We start from the raw sequence: 19931 nt of genomic DNA on the forward strand, positions 1-19931 counted from the left end.
TCTGGTCTGTCAGCGCCGAGACTTGCGCAAAACCACTGTTATGTCACGATTTAGGTCCCAGTAGCTGGAATAGTATCAGGACAAGGCCAGGACAAGCACTGTGCAGTGCAATGTCTTTGTAGCGATAAGACCCATGTAGACGGCAGCAGAAACTGGAAGCACAGTTGAAACACATTGGATGTCTCGGCTTGACGCTGTGTGCCGTCATTGTCCAACTTCATCTGAAGCAAGTTCATGTAAACTTGGTCACGTTGGGATCAGTCAACCCGATTTTTTACTCGACCCGCTCGTTTCTGGTTCATGTAAACGTAGCCTTTATCATGCCAGCCGTGCAGTGGTCGGTGTGGTCACTCATGACTGACACTGGCACAGTATACACAACAAAAGGAAAGCTCACAAGGTCACCATCCATGAAATGTTGCGATTTGAGTATATAGGTAGCAGCAGTTCGAGTCGCAGAATGCAGAGCCTACTTGCCAGGCAGCAACGAAACACACGGGTAAGTACAGGGTGGCTAGAGTCACTGTCAGCACTACTATGTTTAGTGAGCGCACATTATTTTTAACAAGTTGTATGTTTTTTGCATCAAATATATTGAATAATATATATCTGCACTTCGAAGGTTCAACTCCCTTAGGAAACCTTGCACTCTCTTATACTAAAGGAGTTCGTGCGTCTCTTGGGGCATGGGTATTCAAAGTGAATAGTTCGAATAATTGTGGAATTTGCATAAAACCTTGACACAAGAGCCAGATGTTGATCTAAGAAAAGTTGGTTCTTCAAAAAAATAAAAATAAAGTGGAACAGGTTCATCTCTGGAGTCGGTTTATTTTCGAAGGGCTCTCGATCGGATATTTTTATTCAAAAATTCAAGTTGAACATTTCTTAACACTCTAGCAGCAGAGAAAATTTGCTTACAAGCTCTTTCTCACTGTTGTGCTTCATTCTACACTCTTAGGGAAGTGTACACCCTTTGGGGTGTATATTTGCCACTCAACACTAATCATCTGCCTTGCTTGCGTTTCCTTTCTTGAAAATTCTGCGCCTGCTATTTTCCTGTCGAGAATGCTCTGTCATACTGAAAATGCGCATGCCGTTCATGACTTGGAAGTACCAGGGTCGCAGTGTTAAAGAAAGGAAATGCGGACAAGACAGATGACTATTATTGTTCTGTGGCAATATACAGCCCAAAGGGTGTAATTTCGTTTAAGAGTGTACTTCAAATTTTTTGTTGGGTAAAACCGCGAGACCATTTTGCGTTCACCTGTCGTGCGCCGTCGTGATGCTGTGAAGTGCAACCTTAACTGCACTATGGTTTATGCTGTGGTGCACAAATTCAGCTTGGATGTTTTCCGGCTGCACATTAGCTTAACTTGTTCCATTCTGCAAGCACACAGATGAACGTGGTGGGCACACTTGCTGCTTTTGCAGTCCTCAGTGCTGCTCGTGCGCATAGTCTGTGGACTGATCACCGATGAGCACCAAACTTTCTGCCACAGTTCTGCGTCCATCCCTGCTCCTGCCTTGGCTGTTAGGCCTAACCAGCATCGTTCGCCGGGTGTTGGCCACCAAAATTATAGTCTAATGCTGTGTTGCCGCAAATCTATTCATAGATATGTTTAAATAATATCTGTGAATAATCGGGCATGTGCAGAAACCAGTAGGCGACGCTAAACGAATTTGCCTTGTCTTATGGCCTATGAGCTATTCGATGTCACTTACGGACCAAAACGAAGCTGTCATTTATACTTGAGGTAAAAATCTTAGCAGTAAAAATTTACAACACAGTGCAAATTTCGCATTGAGGTGTGGTTTCACGTCAATGCGGCCTGCGATGCCATGAAACCAGCTTTAGTGCAAAGTTCTCCATCATCAGCATTGCTGAAGAAGGGCAGACCAGAGCTGCCGGCGAAATATGCGATGTGGACAATTTGTGCATCCACGAATGGAGACTGCTTTAGCAAAGATTTTGAAGTTGTATGCAGTTATATCTGCTGGTTATACATGCGGAGTTTATTTCTCTCCGCGGTGTGGTGTTTGGGTTTGCAGCTTATACGTGGAAAAAGATTGTATGTTCATTTGTGTCAATTGAAAACTGTGAATACTGAAATTCAAGACGAAGGGAATATAGAATGCCATATTCGGCATAATATTAGATTGAATATTCAAACATATTGAATATTCACACAAGCTTATCAAGTAGTTGTGCAGTGTTGAGCAAACATCAAGTTCATTTGTTTTCTCTGTGTTGCTGTTTGTGTAATTTTTATGGTCTAGAAAGGAAACCTTGAAACATTCTTAAAAAGTCCATGCGATGGCCAGTTTAAACATTGAGACAGCACTACTGTCAGATATTCTGCAAATGAGTTAACTTTTGCCATGCTTGCCAGTCCCATTAAAGTGACTGTGCCTCTATTAAGCTCTGACCATACACAGCCATCAGGATGTACTAGCACATATTGCATTTCATTGTGTTGCAGCCGTTTGGAGAAAAGATGCCAGAGCGCCATGTTGAAAGATTTTGAGTTGCCATGTAAAGCAGCATCTTCAAAATGACACTCAAGCAAGTTGATTTATAATTTTTTTTTTCCTTTTTAAAGACATTAAGGCACTCCTATTCAACTGCCACTTAATGTGATCGCTGCAACTTTGGTAGAACCTGTAGTGGCTTTGGCTTCAGCGTAGCATCACACATCACTTGGGCTGGGCATCGACGTAGCATCAAACATCAGTGATGGCTGTGCCCCTGTGCTGACTATGCTTAACTCGTTCCAGAAGTGATGTTGGCTTACCGTGCTCATGTGAGGTCGCATCACGTGGGCAGGCCACCTATATCATGCTGGTAAATATTTGCCAGTGGTAGCTCCCAGTGTTGCCACACAACAGGCTCTGCACACCTGATGCCCGAAGCACCCAGACATGATGGGGCATATTTTGACACATTCTGATAGCTGTGTGTGGTTGGGGCTTTATTGTGGTTGCTGCAACATTTGTGTTGGCTGCTACTCTTCTAGCTCTATATTCTACTACTAATATTTTTCTCTTAAGGTGTACGGGGCACCTCTCACTGGCTGCTGGGTGAATGATTGGCTGTGGTACATGACACGGTCCAAGCTCTCGGGCACGCGCTCGGCACGCTCAGCAATCAGAGATAGCCTGGTTTCGTGGGAAAAAGATTAAACCTTGAATGTTGTGGTCTCGGTGTCTTTTTCGAGGGCCACGGCTGAGTTAGAAAACCCATATTCCCAGAGTTGTCATAAACTGTCATTAGCAAGTTCAGTTGACCTCTAACCTTAATGGTATCGACAACTTACCAGAATGTGTCATACGATGTTGGTAAAAATGAAAAGGACATGCTTCATAGTGGCAGAATCACACATGTTTGTGATTTAAATAGTAATTGTCATTTTAAATTGTCACAGTCTCGAATAGCAGCATGTTGCGATGCTCAACTGTAGAATTTTGCACTAGCATTATACTAGCCTCACCATGTGAGAACAGATGGTTGTATGTCTCTTATGTGTTATGAAGTGCAGCATAATTTGTGTTTAGAAATGCATTTGTGTATTTTATAGACATTTGAACTTTTTTTCATGCGTATTACATTGCAAAGAAGGTCAACATTTTCATACGGTGCTGCCACCATGGCGTCCTTCATTGCATGGTGGCGTGTATGAGAAAATTCTTGTAAAAAAACTTTTACGCTTTCTGCGTTACAGCTTCAGGATTGGGCACTCTGGACGGTGAGCTTTCCTTTGTATTAACCCTTTAAGGATAGTAATAAATCCGAAATTTTTTTTAAATATAGTATTTTTTATTTGTGGAAGCTATTTAGATATGTCTAAAAAGCATATCCACACTTGTAATTTGAACAAAAAGAAGGCGTAGTTTATTTGAAAATTAAAATAATAAAAATTATACTGCTGAGACCTCTTATAAGGTAACCACTTACAGTGCATGATCGGATATGATGCGGATTTTTCTGACTCACGTTTATCTTCCCATTGAACTCAATGTGTATGCATACTGCTTATAGTGCAGCTGCGTAAGACAAAGTACTGGTTATAATGCGGTTGCCCGGGAACCCCACAAACAAGCAGGTTAGCGAGCACGCTTCTCAATGAGGTGTGCTGGCCAAGTGGAGAGCTAGGAGGGCTATGCAGAAAAGGAGAAGTGGAACAAACGAATAAACGAGGAATGGAGGTGCGAAAAAAAAAAGATACATAAAACTGTGTCCCGCAAAAAAAGTTTAAACTGTGTCCTCAAAATTTAGCAGTGGGGAACATTGTCCACACGTGAGCTTTCGCCACTCCTACCAGTACGTGCACCTACAAACTTTTACTATACGCTTGTGAGGTAATTGCTGCCTGATCACCCACAAATTCGCTTCATGCGCGCTGCTGTTAGTGCAGCCCGTGTGTGTGATCTCATGCCAGGTCAACGTGTATTCATCTATGGGTATGAACGTATATCAAAGGCAAGCTTCCCGTAATCACATGCTACCCGACACCCCCGCCCGCTAGGCCTAACCAGCACCGTCTCATTGGGAGTCGGCGGCCAAAGGTGCGTTTGGGGCAGAGTCAGTGAAATGCTTCGCAGTAGCTGTATGGCACTAAGAAAATGGAGGAACGACATCGCTAACAAAAGTGAGGGCATGTTCCAGTCGTATGCTTCGATTACCTGACACACGCAGCTGCTTGGTGTACATGTTTTGCACACACATGCCTTCGAAAAATTTTGTTTTGCTTATAGTGTGATGGCACTTATAGGGCGCAAATTCATGACTCTAGGGACTTACATTATAAGCAGTCTAAGCTGTAGTACCATGTAACAGAAGATTGGCTTCACTGTACACAAGCATCTTCTGGGACTCGCGTTCTAGAATAGAAAAAATTTTTTCGCATAATATAGCAAGCGGAATGAAGGCAGCTTCTGAATGAAAGCGAGAAAAAGCTTCTGTCGTCTCAATCCTCAGAGCTCTGTTGTTGTATACAACAGATGGAAACATGGTGTCACTGTCATCAGAGCTGAGATAGAGAGCCTATGACTCACCAGAGTAGGTTGATACCAGTTCTGCATTACTTCCACTTGAGGACGATGAAGTTTCAGAATGCACACATTTTCTTTCTGTATCAACACCACGTGCTGAAAGACTGGTGCTTTCCACGGGGGCTGCTATATTTAAGTTGAGTGTAGCCGGCACAACAACAAGCCTTCACTTAAAGAATTCATCTTTGCTGAACGTTGCGCGCCATGTGGTGTTGTTTTCTACAAATGCATTGAAATGAGTGAGCCAAAGACGTATCTAGGGCTCTGTATTGGGCCAAGCATTTATGGGTCAGCTTGGATCATTTTCTGAATTTTCTGAAAATAAACCCTTGACAAGCTGAGCACGCCTTCCGTACAGAAAGGGTTAAAGGAAATTGTCGCCATGAATATTGGTTGTCAGTCTCTATAAGTGCTGGTAGCATGTTGGCAGTTTTATCGTCATGGAGGAAGATAGACAGGAGTGCCTACTTGTCTATGTTGCAGTGCATTTGGAGCGTCCAGCTGATGTCCCAGCATTGCACTGCGACACACCTAGCTTTGTACAGTGCTCTCTTCTACTACTGGCCTCCTCTCTTCGCCGCATCTTTTTAACAGGCTCTCTCCCCTACCTTAACTTGCTGTGGTGGTGTAGTGGCTATGACGCGCTACTAAGCCCGAGTGCACAGGATTGAATCTCGGCCGCTGTGGCCACATTTCAACCGGGGTGAAATGCAAAAACTCCTGTGTACCGTGCATTGGGTGCACACTTTTTTAAAAACCCCAGGTATTTAGAATTAATCCGGAGTCCCTCACTATGGTGTGCCTCATAATTAAATTGTGGTTTTGGCACTTAAACACCCAGAATTTAATTTCTTCCTCTCTCTTTCTCTGCCAGCTGTTAGCATAAAATGTGCGGGCCACTGTACAGACAGGGCAGCAAGTAAATTTACTTGTGCATGAGAACGTGTACTGCCCTTCGGCCAGTTCAACTGTGTCTACATTGCTAAACCCGGCAGTGATTGCGGAAAACAAGCCATTAAAATTTGCCAGCTCAATGTATGCAGCTGGAAAGAAAACTGGATAGGCCTATTGCTGCAATGAGAGCTCGCACTATCGTCGGCGTTGTGACAGGGCACAGGCTCCAAGCTGGGCGGCTGTTTCTAAGGGCAATAATAAACTTCTAAGCCACCTATGTGTTTCTCCACAAATCTTGAATCCGCAGGACATCAATTGAACTGCTTTTTCAGACGAGTTGGCACACCTGTATATCTTTCAAAGTATTTTTGTATGTGTACCAAAATGATTTTCAGATCTGTTGTTATGGACAGTACATTATTTAAGCTCTTGTTTATATTTATGTACACCTCTTCTTTTGTACAGGGTATCCCAGCTATCATGCACCAAGCTTAAAAAGAAACGAAGTCTTCTTCGTGGATGAAGCCAAGTTTATGTTGCTTGTAGCGAAACGAAAAAGTGCCCAGTACTTGTATTGCTCCAAATTAAGTAGTTTAATTATTTACCTAACCTTTCAATTATTATAGTACTTATGGCAGATATGTCAATACTCTGTTTTAAAACCTTCAGAAACATCAATTTAAATTGTTTTATGATAAGGAGCTAACAAACACTGACACCAAGGACAACATAATAACGAGGGCCTTGAATCCGGCAACATTGGTGCCTTCAGGTAGCATGTGTGGGTTTATTGACCAGTTGCCTTTACCCAAAAAGATCACATTCTCATGACGCCTGCGGCAGAAAGATGTTCCACATCCGCCGCCAAGGTTTGTGAGTGGTGGCGCTGGCTAACATTCCCAGGGTTCTACTAGGAAACATAAATACCCAAGAAAGTGGATGGGGAAACGGCGGCGTGGTAGCTCAATTGGTAGAGCATCACACGTGTAATGCAAAGGTTGTGGGATCGTTCCCCACCTGCGGCAAGTTGTCAAGTGTATTTCCATTAATTTATCGTTTCTTTATTTCATTTATTAAGCACAAGTAATTTCCCTTATCTTGTCCTCGGTGTCAGTGTTTGGTGGCTTCTTATGATACGACTAATAAAAATCAGGGCCCCTCGCTTGCATAACCCCCTTCCTTCTAACTCAGATTGTTTGTGGCATGCTATCTCTTACGTGGCTCTTCTTTTTATGTTCAGAAGAAAGCCAGCAAAATGTTTAATTGTGTGTTTGTATGTATAACTCGCACCAAAAATTTTTTTAATTTAACAGTAATGTCGGAGTGCGGGTTGTATGTGAATTTTGCCTTGAGGTGTGGCTTCTTGGTAGGGCACGCCATGCTGCTGTGAAGCGACATCTCATGGCAAGGTTCACCATTCGAGAGTTTCTTTATCACCTAGGGAATCCCACCCCTGTGTGTTGAAGCTCCTTTCTCCTCCTCTTTACGATTCACCATTTTGTGTTTAATAGTTAGCTAACAGTGCACGCAGTGCCAGCAAACGTGTATGTTACCTGTTCTTTTGACGTTCCCTCAGTCTGTACGAAGTGCTTTACCATAGGATGAAGAGCCGAGTTACTGTAAAGATTTTTGTCTGTCGTGTTTGCTCCATTGTCGATGCTCGTACAAGGGCTTCTCCGTCCGCGCTGTCATTTTAATACTACCTGTGAAGAGATCCAATTCACGTCACATGTCATGTGACTGATTCGTGCGCGATCCTGTGAGTCGTGTGAATCCAGCTTTGCCCACATCACCAAAGAGGCGAGGAACAGAGCTGCTCGCTGAAGATGTGGATGAGTCATGCATTCATGAATGGAGACTGTCTTTGCAAAGAGTTAAGAGTGTTTGTATGCGGTGATTTTCGTGGGTTATATGGGCGGATTTTTTTCGTTTTCTAATTTTATTCCCTTCACTTTTTTTCTACTCGTCGTGATGTTTTAACAGGAGGGGGTGGGAGGGGGGCTGGTTATGCATGGTGGCGGGTTATACGTGCAAAAATATGGTAAAAGTTGACCAGGCTTCCCACTTCTGTGCTGCAGCAGTGCTGCTTTCAAACATGCAGGAAATGACCTAATTTCACACTGTCAGACCATTTTGATCTAAAAAAAAAACATGCCAAAATCCTTTGAGGTGGCTGCGACATTCATGTCCATGTTCGGTTTGGCCTTATGCAGCATATTGATAGCCTGTGCTGTGATTTTTGATAACTTGGTTTTGGCAGTCTGCTTGCTGCTGTCACAAGTGGTTGTTTGCTTTGATGCGATGCTCGAGGCTAGCATAAATTTGACTGTCATATCAAGGTAGATGCCCTGTCAAAGCAGGGCAACCACCAGGCCAGTCGTGGGTCACATATTGTAGTTCCTTTGCATCATCATTCATGTTTGAGACCAGCACTCCTTCGATGTGCAAGCAGGGCATGAACTTTCTTTTAAATGGGAAGGAAGAATAACGCAAGAAATAGCGCGCCACAAGTAATTAAAATTGTTGTTTCAGAATGTGCTCTAAAGCAATGTAAAAGTTAATGAATCATCATAAACTAAATAATTAGGAACAGTACAAAAAATACTGGGTCCATCTTCGGATTGCTGCTAATAACATACAGTTGGTTCTGCAAAGAAGGTTCCACTTTCTTTTCAAGTTTGGTGAATGATAGCTGGGAAACTTTCTACATATTCAGTCATTTAATTCGCAAACAGTGTCTTTATTTTCTGTGTTGTCATTCTTCTGCAAATGATAGGCAAAGAAAACAGTGTGAGTAGCACTAACTGCTTTCTATTTTGCCATATGGACAGTGATTTGATTTGACTGTCTTTCATTAGGTCACCCATTCGAGATCTTAGATCAAGAGATCGGGATCGTGACAGAGAAAGGGATCGAGATCTGCGGGGTCCAGCACAGTCACCTGATCGGGACTATCGAGGGCCAGGCCAAGACCATGATGGCAGCAGCACTTCGTCATTGGCTCGCAAGCATCCCTTGTCACCCCCCCGACGAGGTGGTGGAGGCTCTCCACCACGGCGCAAACCACGAATGATGCCTCGCTATGTGGTGGACATTCCTGCAGTCTGCTTAGAGCAGTTGAGTGTGCTGTATTCTTATTACCTGGTTTTTTTATTATTTTTTTTTCTCTAGCCTTTACTGAAGGGCATTTATTGCATGTTCAAATGATTTTGCAAAGGAGGGGATTTGCAAGTCTTGTTCAGTGTCAGCAGCGGTTTTGAAAGATTTGGTTCATGATATCTGTATCGTACAGCCCACATTTACAGACAGGACAAAGACAGCCTAGTGTTGTTGCCTCTTCTTTGTCCTGTTTGTAAATTTAGGCTCTATGATACAGTAATCACATTGAATGTGACTTGGCCAACTTTTTCTATGTGTTAGTTTCTTTTAGTACATTAGAAAAGCCCTAATGGTGAAACACGAAATGAAATAGATTTCATACTTCCGGCTGATCCCAGCAAAGTGCAGGATGTAGAAGTGATAGGTAGGGTAAAGTACAGGGGTAATATGTTAATGAAATCTACGAATCGCCTCAGTTTGAAGACAGAACGAGTAAAATTTTTCAGGAAGAAACAGGCCAACCTAGATTCGGTAAGGGTAAAAGCATACCAATTCAGGCTGTTACTTGCAAACAGATATGCAGCCTTAGAACATAGAGATGACGATTACATAAAGGTAATGAATGAAACCGTAACTAGGCTGGCTTCAGAGGCAGCAATTGAAGTGGGAGGTAAGGCACCAAGGTAACCAGTAGGCAAGCTCTCCCAAGTAACAAAGGACCTAATAAAGAAACGACAAAGAATGAAAGTGTCCAACTCAAGAGATAGGATAGAATTCGCATAACTGTCAAAACTGATCAACAAGGACAAAACAAGGGACATTCGAAATTATGTAAGAAAGACTAAGGAGGCCGTAAAAAATGGACACAGCATGAAATCACTGAGAAGGAAACTTGGCATAGGAGAAACCAAGATGTATGCACTGAAAGATAAGCAGGGTAATATCATCAGCAATCTCGGAAGGTATAGTAATAGCAAAGGAAGAATTCTATACTGACCTGTACAGTACCCAGAGGAGTCAGGATACCTCCATTAGAAACTGTAATGAACAGGATACAGAAACTCCTCCTATAAATAGCGATGAAGTCAGGAGGCCCTTGCAAGACATGAATTGAGGAAGAGCGGCAGGAGAAGATGGAATAAGAGTCAATTAAATCAAAGATGGAGGAGACATAATGCTTGAAAAACTGCCAGCTCTCTATACGAAGTGTCTATCGACTTCAAGGGTCCTAGAGAACTGGAAGAATGCAAACATTATACTAATCCACAAAAAGGGAGAAGTTAAAGAATTGATAAATTGTAGGCTCATTACCTTACTCCCAGTATTATTTAAGATATTCACCAAGATAATCTCCAATAGAATAAGGACACCACTGGACTTTAGTCAACCAAAGGAACATGCAGGCTGCAGGAAGGGATACTCTACAATGGATCACATCCATGTCGTCAATCAGGTAATTGAGAAATCTGCAGAGTACAATCAGCCTCTCTATATAGCTTTCATAGATTAGGAAAAGGCATTTGATTTAGTCGAGATACCAGCAGTCATAGAGGCATTACGTAATCAAGGAGTACAGGATGCTTACGTAAATATCTTGGCAAATATCTACAGAGATATCACAGCTACTTCAATTCTACACGAGAAAAGTAGGAAGATAGCTATAAAGAAAGGGGTCAGACAAGGAGACACAATCTCTCAAATGCTATTCACTGCATGCTTGGAAGGAGTATTTAAGCTATTAAACTGGGAAGGCTTAGGAGTGAGGATCAACGGCAAGTATCTCGGCAACCTTCGGTTTGCAGATGACATCCTCCTGTTCAACAACACTGAAGACGAGTTACAACAAATGATTGAGGAACTTAAGAGAGAGAGTGTAAGAGTGGAGTTGAAGATTAATGTCACGTAGTAGTGGCGGTGAAAAAATGCAGAAAAACTGGGAATGACGAAACTAGTGTTTTATTGGGCGAACTTGTGCCCTCAAAAACAGGCTACACTTAAACAATGGTGACCATGGCGAACACAGTCGGTGATTGGCGAAAATGTGATCTGCCGGTCAAACACGTCGGCTTTTATACACGAGTCATCAAAGGTTCCAGAGTAATCGGTGCTGCCCACGTGTCTTCACGAAAGTTCTACACAATTCGCGTCGCACATGCAATCAGATTACACGAGCCTCGGTGACAACAGAACCGTCGATACCATTTGAGAAACTTCCGATACATGCAGGTCCGTCCCCCGCAGAGCGATAACATTCGTTAGACGGTGAAAAGCGCTCACCCGTAAAAGATAAGTCCACGTGTCAATATTCAGAATACAAAGATAATGATGAATAGCTGGGCAAGGGAACAAGACTTCAGGATTGCCACTTACCTCTAGAGTCTGTAAAGGAGTATGTTTACCTAGGTCAATTACTCACAGGGAACCCTGATCATGAAAATGAAATTCATAAAAGAATAAAAAGGGGTTCGATCGCATACGGCAGACATTGTCAGCTCCTGACTAGAAGCTTACCATTATCATTGAAAAGGAAGGTGTACAATCAGTGCAGTTTATCGGTGCTGAAATATGGGGCAGAAACTTGGAGACTGACAAAGAAGCTTGAAAACAAGCTAAGGACCACGCAAAGAGCAATGGAACAAAGGATGCTAGGCATAACATTAAGAGACAGAAAGAGAGCGGTTTGGATAAGAAAGCAAACGGGTATATCCGATATTCTAATTCACATTGAAAGAAAAAAATGGAGCTGGGCGGGTCATGTAATGCGTAGGTTACATAACCAGTGGGCCATTAGGGTTACAGAAATGGTGCCAAAAGAAGGGAAGCACAGTCGAGGACGGCAGAAGACTAGTTAGGGCGATGAAATTAGGGAATTCGTGGGTGCTAGTTGGAATCGATTGGCACAGGACATGGGTAATTGGAGGTCGCAGGGAGAGGCCTTCGTCCTGCAGTGGACATAAAATAGGCTTATGATGATGATGAGAATTTCGGAAGTAATTACGCTGTTGATATGAATTTTGGGATGATATGAATTTCCAGACTCTGCTTGATGGGACACATTCCATACAATGCATTGTTAGAAGTGGCTTCTGTTTTAAGTGGTCTGTGGTGTACTACTTTTGCAAGTCGTGCCTGTGGCTTCCCAGTAATGCTTAGCTCTCTGTGGGGATCTCTGAAAATCTGAAGGACATGAACCATTTTGCTTGGATTTCAGTCAGATTTTCTACCGAGCTGCTGAATGATTGATTGAGTGATGCATATTGTGTTCAACTAGGAAGCTTAGCTGGTCCGTATGCCAAGTAGTTCTCTCTTGTGGTCTCTTCTCTAGGCGGGAGCTTGGTGTGGTGGACTTGCGCAAGCGCTATCCAAACATGTACATACCATCAGACTTCTTTCATGCGTACATCTGCTGGCAAGAGTGCTTTCCACTACACCGCCCCTTTGGCCTCAACTACCCGTGCTGTTTCCAAGTGCTGCCGAAAGACACCTGCCCTTCTCCACCATCTCTGCTCAGTGCAACCCATTTGGAGTCTCCATTGCCTCCGGCTGTGTTAGACCCATCAGACATAGATTTTTCCTTCAGTGCCAAGGTGAGTGTACTGTAGATTGCTAGACATTATAATAGACAAAGGAGGTCATTTGACCCACTGAATTTTTCCTACCACATACCTGCTAACTCTCCCGATTTGTCTGGGAGTATCCTGAATTTGAATAAATCCTCCCGATTGTATGGATGCCGTCATAAATATCCCAAAAAGACTGACCCAACCCCAATGCAAAAAATGAACACAAAAAAAAAACCCTGCATCATGCAGCACAGCTTTCACTTTTATCGTTATTACGTTGAAGGCCCCATTATGGGGTATTACAATTGCAGTAGAGCCTGCATCCTAATTTTCCTTGCGCACTAGGTAGCCAGCTGTAGTCAAATTTCAATCTAAGTCATTTCTGCACAGGCAGTGTTGGCTTCACTAAGTTCGCTTCAGCTCGAGACATGTGTTGAGAAGGGTGCTTTAGGTGAAGGTCTATCCATTGCCTTCTCTATTTTTTCAGTGCCAGCACAATCGCTTGCTTGCTTCCCAATGGGAGCCATTGGTGCGCCTTAGTTCAGTCAGTTGCTGTGATGCAACGTTACTCAGATGGTATGACTGCTTACGCCATGTGTGCGTCTAAGCGTGCGTCGCTGCCATTTCAGTGGAGAAGCGGTAGATGCTCCGTCCCTGCATCTGTCAGGTTATCATGCGTCTATCAATCTTCCTCTGACTTCCATCGTGAGGCGCCACCCAGATGGTACTCTCCTCCACAACTGGAAAGCAGGCGTGAATGCTAGCCTATGTGACAGAGTGGGAAAGGAAGATAGGAGAGGGGTGGGGGTGAATGGTTGGATCGGCTGTATCTGTCTGGCATTGAAAAATATAGAGAAGGTGATGGTCTATCATGCATTACATAATGGCGAGTTCCCTTAACCCTTTCATTAGAGTGAGAAAATGGTTGTTTTTTATATTTATTTATTTTAATAGTACTGCCAGCCTCTGGTGAGAGACCTTAAGCAGGAAGGGTTATAAAAATGAAAAAAGAAATAACGCTAATACAATACATTGAATACAAGCCACAAAATTTGAGCAGAATGAAATAGCACTGAATTGAAGATGTGAAAAGCATGTCATTCGCGAAAACACAGCATTTAGTGCTAACAATGTGAGAGTATCGCCAAAAAAAAAAAAAAATTAAGCAAGCTGCTCTTCACATTACGTTGGCAAACATTTAGACATAGAAAAGCAGAAAAACACATGTACGACGTGTAGCAAATGCTTCCGCAACATATCCTTTCAGACCAACGTAGCGAAATGGGGTGTGTAAAAATACTTAGCAGTTGCAGAAGTATCATAAAACACGTGCGTGCGATCACTTGGAAGGACAGGTCGAAAAAAAAAAGTGTGTGTGTGTGTGTGTGTGTGGGATAGGGCTGTCAACGTACCTCGCACATTTTATAATTTCTTTAAGCACTTTTAAAAATGAATCTGTGGTGTCACAGGCAACAGCTGCAGCAGGCAGTTTATTCCATCCCATATTACAGTAAACTCTCATTAAGACTAACTCAGTTAAGCCGAATTTTCACATATAACAAACAACATGGGAACGTTTAATTTTCCATGGACTTAATGCAAAAAAATGCGCCTCACACGTACCGTAAAAACCCATGTATAATACGAGGTTTTTTCCTATTATTACTATCCCAAATTTTCGCCTCGTACTATATGCGGATCTGAACAAAAATTTAAGTCAGAAATGTGGGCTAGAAGTTTTGGTTTCATTATTACTGCGTGGCTGTGGCTTGCTTTCGTTATTGCTGCGTGACTACTGCATCGTTTCTTTATTGTTGAATGTGCACCTTGGCAGCACACGTGCAAACCACGCTTCGCAAAGTGCATTTTTTTATTCCGCATTGAAGGACCAAGATGTCCGGATCACGAAAACAGTGCTCAGCTGCTTTCAAGAGAAAGGTTATTTTAGCTGCACATGACATCGGCAACAATGCGAATGAGGGAAGCATTCGCGGGTGGCGTCGACAGAAGGAAGCCCTTTTCGAGTGCAGCGGAACACGCAGAAGCTTTCGCGGCCCGAAGAGTGGGACATTCCTGGAAATCAAACTCGCCCTGACGGAGTTCGTACACCAACAGCGAGCCGCACATCTAGCTGTGAGCGTGGAGCTTATGCAGGCAAAAGCTAAGGAGCTTGCGAGAGAAAAAGGGCGACCGAGCTCTGCCTTCAAAGCGAGCAAGCACTGGATTTATCACTATGTGTGCCATGCTGGATTTTCCTTACGCTGCCAAACTTTGATTTCGCAAAAGCTGCCCGAATCGTTCGAAGAGCTGCTTGTGGCTTTCCAGTGCCACGTTATTGTGCTGCGCAAGTCCAAGACCTTCCAGCTAGAGCAAATTGGCAATGCTGACCAAACGCTGGTTTATCTGGACATGCCATCACCCCTCGCCATGCATGAAAAGGGCTCTAAACAAGTTTGTCTGCTCGTCTGGCACCGAGAAAACGCCACTTACTGTCATGTTGTCGTGCACGGCAGACGAACGCAAGCTCTCGCCCTATGTAGTCTTCAAGCGCAAGACAGTGCCTAAAGGTGAGGAGCTGCCAAAAAATGTGGTCGTGAGATGCCATGAGAAAGGCTGGATGAATGAGAATCTTGTGCTCAACTGGATAAAGTCTGTCTGGTGTAGGCGGCCCGGCGCACTGTTGTCATTCCCATCCATCCTCGTGCTGGACTCATTTCGTTGCCATTTGGCCGACTTAGTGAAGAGGCTGTTGTGCGAATCTGGCACTGAACTCGTCGTTATCCCGGGTAGGATGACGTCTCAGCTGCGGCCTTTAGATGTTTGCGTGAATAAGTCGTTCAAGGACGCGGTCAAGCGGTGTTACGCAGATTGGATGCGCTCAGGTGAGCCTGTAGTGATGCCGACCGAGCGGCTGAAGCGGGCTTCGCCAGCCACGTTATGCAAGTAGATTGTGGGCACTAGGGCCAGCATACCAGAGCACCTTGTGCGTCGCGCATTCAAGAAGTGCGGCATCTCGAACGTGCTCGATGGCACACAGGATGATTACCTCTGGGAAGATACGCCCGACAAAGAACTATCTGAAGAGAGCGCAGCTGAGGAAGACAGCGATTGAAGTGCGGAGTGCAATTTAAATAAATGTTTGCCTCGAGTCTTCCTAACTCGTATTATACGCGGATAAAACTTTTTTTTTTCCTATTCGCGTCCCCAAAATTTCACCTCGTACTATATGCGGGTTCGTATTATGCGTGAGTTTTTACGGTACTCTTCGGTTAAGACTAACATGTCGAGTGACCGCCACCGCTAGCAATCCTGGAGGCTAGGGTGCCTCAATGCGCAGCACCCGAGGGTGCTCATCGAGGCACCCTACTGGAGGCCTGCAGTGCACATTGCCCGTGGGCAAATGTGAAAACAAGAGAAGGAAAAAAAAAGTAAAGAAAAAGAAAGCGGAGAAACTCTCCTGGCCAGTACCGTTTCTCAGCAAGAGCATGTGACCTTGCGTCATCATACGGTTCCTACAGGCTCTCCACCGCAACCGCGCCACTGGTGTTGGCCACCGACACCATCCTTTCTCTCTGCTGCCTCGACAGCTGTCGTTCACGTACCCTTGCCTTCCCTAGGGGAATTGCACATTTTCTTTGCCTCGCTGGCCTCACAGCGAAAGCTAGCATGTCTACTATACTCACAGACAACTTTCTGTGGCTATGAAAGGAAAGCTACGAGCGCATGACTGCGGCACATGTGTTACTGTACCAAGTAGTCCGACAGCGTTTGACAGTGCTTTTAAGTTGCTCGGAGCAGAGGCTGAATCGACGCCGCTTCCTCGTGTGACCATTTCGTGTTTGCCCAGACACGAAAGGGAAAAGCCACAAAATAAGCGAACTTGTACACTCTATGGTGTGTGCTCTCTTATTTCACTGTTGCTAATAAGGTGTTTATGTTTTCGCTTCCCCAGCCTAAACTAACGTGGATTAAAACGCGGGTCAGAGGCGCTCTCACTTGTGCATGCTTTGCCTCCGTAGCTATGGCTTCACAGCCACAGAAAGTTGCCCGCGAGTACAGGCCAAGCGTTCAGCGCAAGTCTGTCACGCTTTCGAAGAAAGCAGTAAGATTGTTGGAAGTGAGAGCCGGCAAGGTATCAAAGACAGAAATAGCACACAAGTACGGAATAGCAAAAAGTATGTTGGCAGGTATCGTAAAGGATGAGGCGCGGGTAACCGCCGCTTTAAATGATGCTGACTTTACGCCGAAACGAAAGAAGACGTGAACGGCTGCGCACAAGGATTTAGAAGATGTTCTTCTCACGTGGATACGACAAGCTCGGAGTGCTAATCTGCCTGTCAACAGCGTTGTTTTGCAGGCAAAGGCAGAATAAGTTGCCCTTCGAATGGACATCCAATTTTCGTGCAGCGATGGATGGCTCGACCATTTCCACAATAGGCATGGGCTGGTTTTTCGGTCTATTGTTGGTGAGGCCGCTGCCATTGACGAAGCAACTTGCAACAATTTGAGGTTAATGAAGCTCAAGAAGCTTTTGCAGGAATACAACCCCAGTGAAATAAGGATGTCGATGGAACCGCCCTTCTTTGTCAGCTGCTTCTTCAAGAAACACTTGTGGTTTCTGGTGTCAACTGCACAGGGGGCAAGCATGGTAAGGTAAGAAAAACTGTCCTCGTTGGTGCGAATATGTATGGAACTGACAAATTGAAGCTTTTAGTTATGCGCAAGTTGAGGTCTCCGCACTGCTTTAAGAATAGTAAAACGCTCCCCGTGACATACATTGCTAACACTAAATCGTGGATGACACAGTCACTTTTTGAGCAGTGGTTGCAGTATATGGATTGCCATTTCCTGAGAAAAAGGAGGCGCGTCTTGTAGACTGTACTGGTCATGGTCACGTCACTGGACTTGAAGCCATCCGCGTGGAGTTCTCGCCCACAAACAGAACGGTGAAGCTCCAGCCAATGGATCAGGGAGTGATAAGCAGCCTGAAGAGGCACTATCGCAGATCACTCCTTCAGAGAATGTTGAATTGCATAGAGAGGAACAAACAATACACAGTCAATCTCTTGGCTGCTCTACACCTGTTGACAAATGCATAGAACCAAGTAACTGAAGCGATGATCATCAATTCGTTCCGTCATGCGGGATTCCTCGTGCCAGACAGCTCGACGCAGGATTATTGCGATGACATCGTGGATGAGGCATGCTTGCTGTCTACGCTGAGCAGTAAAGGTATTCTTGTGGACATGAGCACCTATGTCAGTGTCAATGAAGGTGTGCCAAGTGAAGAGAACACAATAGACACTCTCATTGAAGAGGTCCTTAAGGTGCCTTTAGAGGATAATTTCGATGATGAAGGGGACGCTAGCTAGCTCGGAGCCTGCACTGATGACCTGTGAGGCAGCAGATGCCTGCTTGAACTCCCTAGAGAACTTTTTTTAGCAGCACGAAGGCACCGAAGGATATTTAAGGTCATTAGGTGAGATGACATCATTTGTGGCTGCTCGCCGATTTGCACAGAAGCGACAAATATCCATCGTGGACTGGCTGAAACCAAGCAAGAGTACCACTTGAAGACAGTTTTCTATTAAGTTCACCTACATAAATGCTTTTTATGTCATTTTTCTCCCGTTGGAAGTCTACTTCATTTACCTTTTTGAAGTAAGATATTTGGATGCACCTGGTCATGTTGCCAATTATTCTGAATAGACAAGCTTGTGATAAGACGAACGAATTTTCATGGCCCCCTCGAGTCTACTGTAGTTCGATAAAAATGTGAATTTCTAAATGCTTCAGTTTTGCATGGTAATTTTAAGCTTCTCAGCGTGGCTAAACTGAGTTGATCCACGAGTGGGAGGCTCAGTATACAAGTAGTTACTTATTCCTAGCTTTCCATGATGAAGTAGATACCGTATTTACTCGCATAATGATTGCAATCGCACAATGATCGCACCCCTGAAAAATGCGTTTTTTTTTTTTTAATTTCCTGTGCTATGATCGCACCCTGAACTTGCCGCAGCGATATGTCATGTGCCAAGTCTAGCTAATAATGATTGCGCTTACCATCTGTCGAATGCTACGCAAACGACTCTTCAAGACAAACCAAGCGGTCTGCACGCACCAAACATTCTTAAGTAGATGCCCCATTTCATTACTTTCATCATTTTCCGCACTTCCATGAAAAAAAAGAGGTACAACCAAACTTGCCTTTATTATGTGTAAGCTTTATAATGGTTGTGGTCAACAACAAAAAAGGCGCCTTTCGATTCTTCTTATCTGCACTCGTGGGCACTCAACAAATCGCGAGCAGCAACGACAGTAGCCACGTTTACACTGATACGTTAGAAGTGTACCCTATTCATACACCGATGCTTATAACACACCTAAGATATTCGCCCACCCTTAGCGGAAACGTGCCGTATTAGGATAGTAGTGAAGACAGACGCTGCAGTTTCCGCAGCATGCTGGCCATGTGTTTCTATGTTACTGGCAGCTAAGCGCGCCCATCTGTTTCTGTCCCCTCAAAGTGGACATGGCTACGTTATTGCCGCAAACTTGCCGATGTTAACGATATTATTCATTACAGATATGGAATAATCTGTTTCAATGCACATAATGTACTCACGAGAAGAAAAAAACATCGCGTTCAGCGCGTTCGGCTTGCTCCGCCGGCCGCCATTTTTTAATTTTTTTTTTTTGGGGTGTCCCGCACTACACACAGCGGCAGCCGCCTATTTGTTGACCTATTTTCATCCCGCAGCAAACGCAGGATGAAAAACAAATTTTTTCTTCTCGCGGGAAATTTAACCCGCGTAATGATCGCATCCCTGAATTTGCGTAAATTTTTTTGACCAAGAAGTGCGATCATTATGCAAGTAAATACAGTACATGTATACTTAAATCATTCTTTATATTGTCTTTATTGTATGGTAGCTAGTACAACGAAACCTCGTTAAAGTGTAGTTGGCCGGAGCTCAGAAAAAGTACGTACTAAACGGTAGCACTGGTTAACCGAAATAACATGAGATCGCCCCCTTTCCTGTCAAAAACGGAACTCAGAGAGAGTGCAATGAAAGGGGAAAAAACATGGAGTATTTATTCACTTCGTGCGACAAAAGTGTTATTTTCGTTTGATGCCGCGCCAGCCTAGCAGTGACGACAGCAGCCTCAAACTTACTGAAGCTGCAAGCCAGCTTTTCAGCCAGCGCTCTCTCCTCAGCAAACACTCGCATGGCAGATTCCTCATTGGCGTTGCATATTCTCCATGCACAGGTGCGGTAGTGTTGCAGAAGTCGCGGGGCGCCTTTTTCATTGTAGGGTGCTGTT

At 44.1% G+C, this 19931-nt stretch overlaps 1 protein-coding gene across 4 annotated transcripts in view; it reads left to right on the forward strand.

The window, feature by feature from the left end:
• The window catches only part of LOC126547179 (cell division cycle and apoptosis regulator protein 1-like), a 261069-nt gene that overhangs the window by 120624 nt on the left and 120514 nt on the right, over positions 1-19931 (forward strand). For 3 of the 4 annotated variants that reach the window (XM_050195056.3, XM_055062796.2, XM_055062797.2), the window contains 3 exons: positions 3720-3743; positions 8802-9059; positions 12368-12629. In XM_050195056.3, coding sequence (XP_050051013.1) covers positions 3720-3743; positions 8802-9059; positions 12368-12629 — 544 coding nt within the window. The remainder of the gene's footprint in view (positions 1-3719; positions 3744-8801; positions 9060-12367; positions 12630-19931) is intronic. The other variant, XM_055062798.2, reaches the window with a different exon arrangement.

This window comes from Dermacentor andersoni, chromosome 1 (genome assembly GCF_023375885.2).
Source record: "Dermacentor andersoni chromosome 1, qqDerAnde1_hic_scaffold, whole genome shotgun sequence".
Lineage (NCBI taxonomy): Eukaryota > Metazoa > Arthropoda > Arachnida > Ixodida > Ixodidae > Dermacentor > Dermacentor andersoni.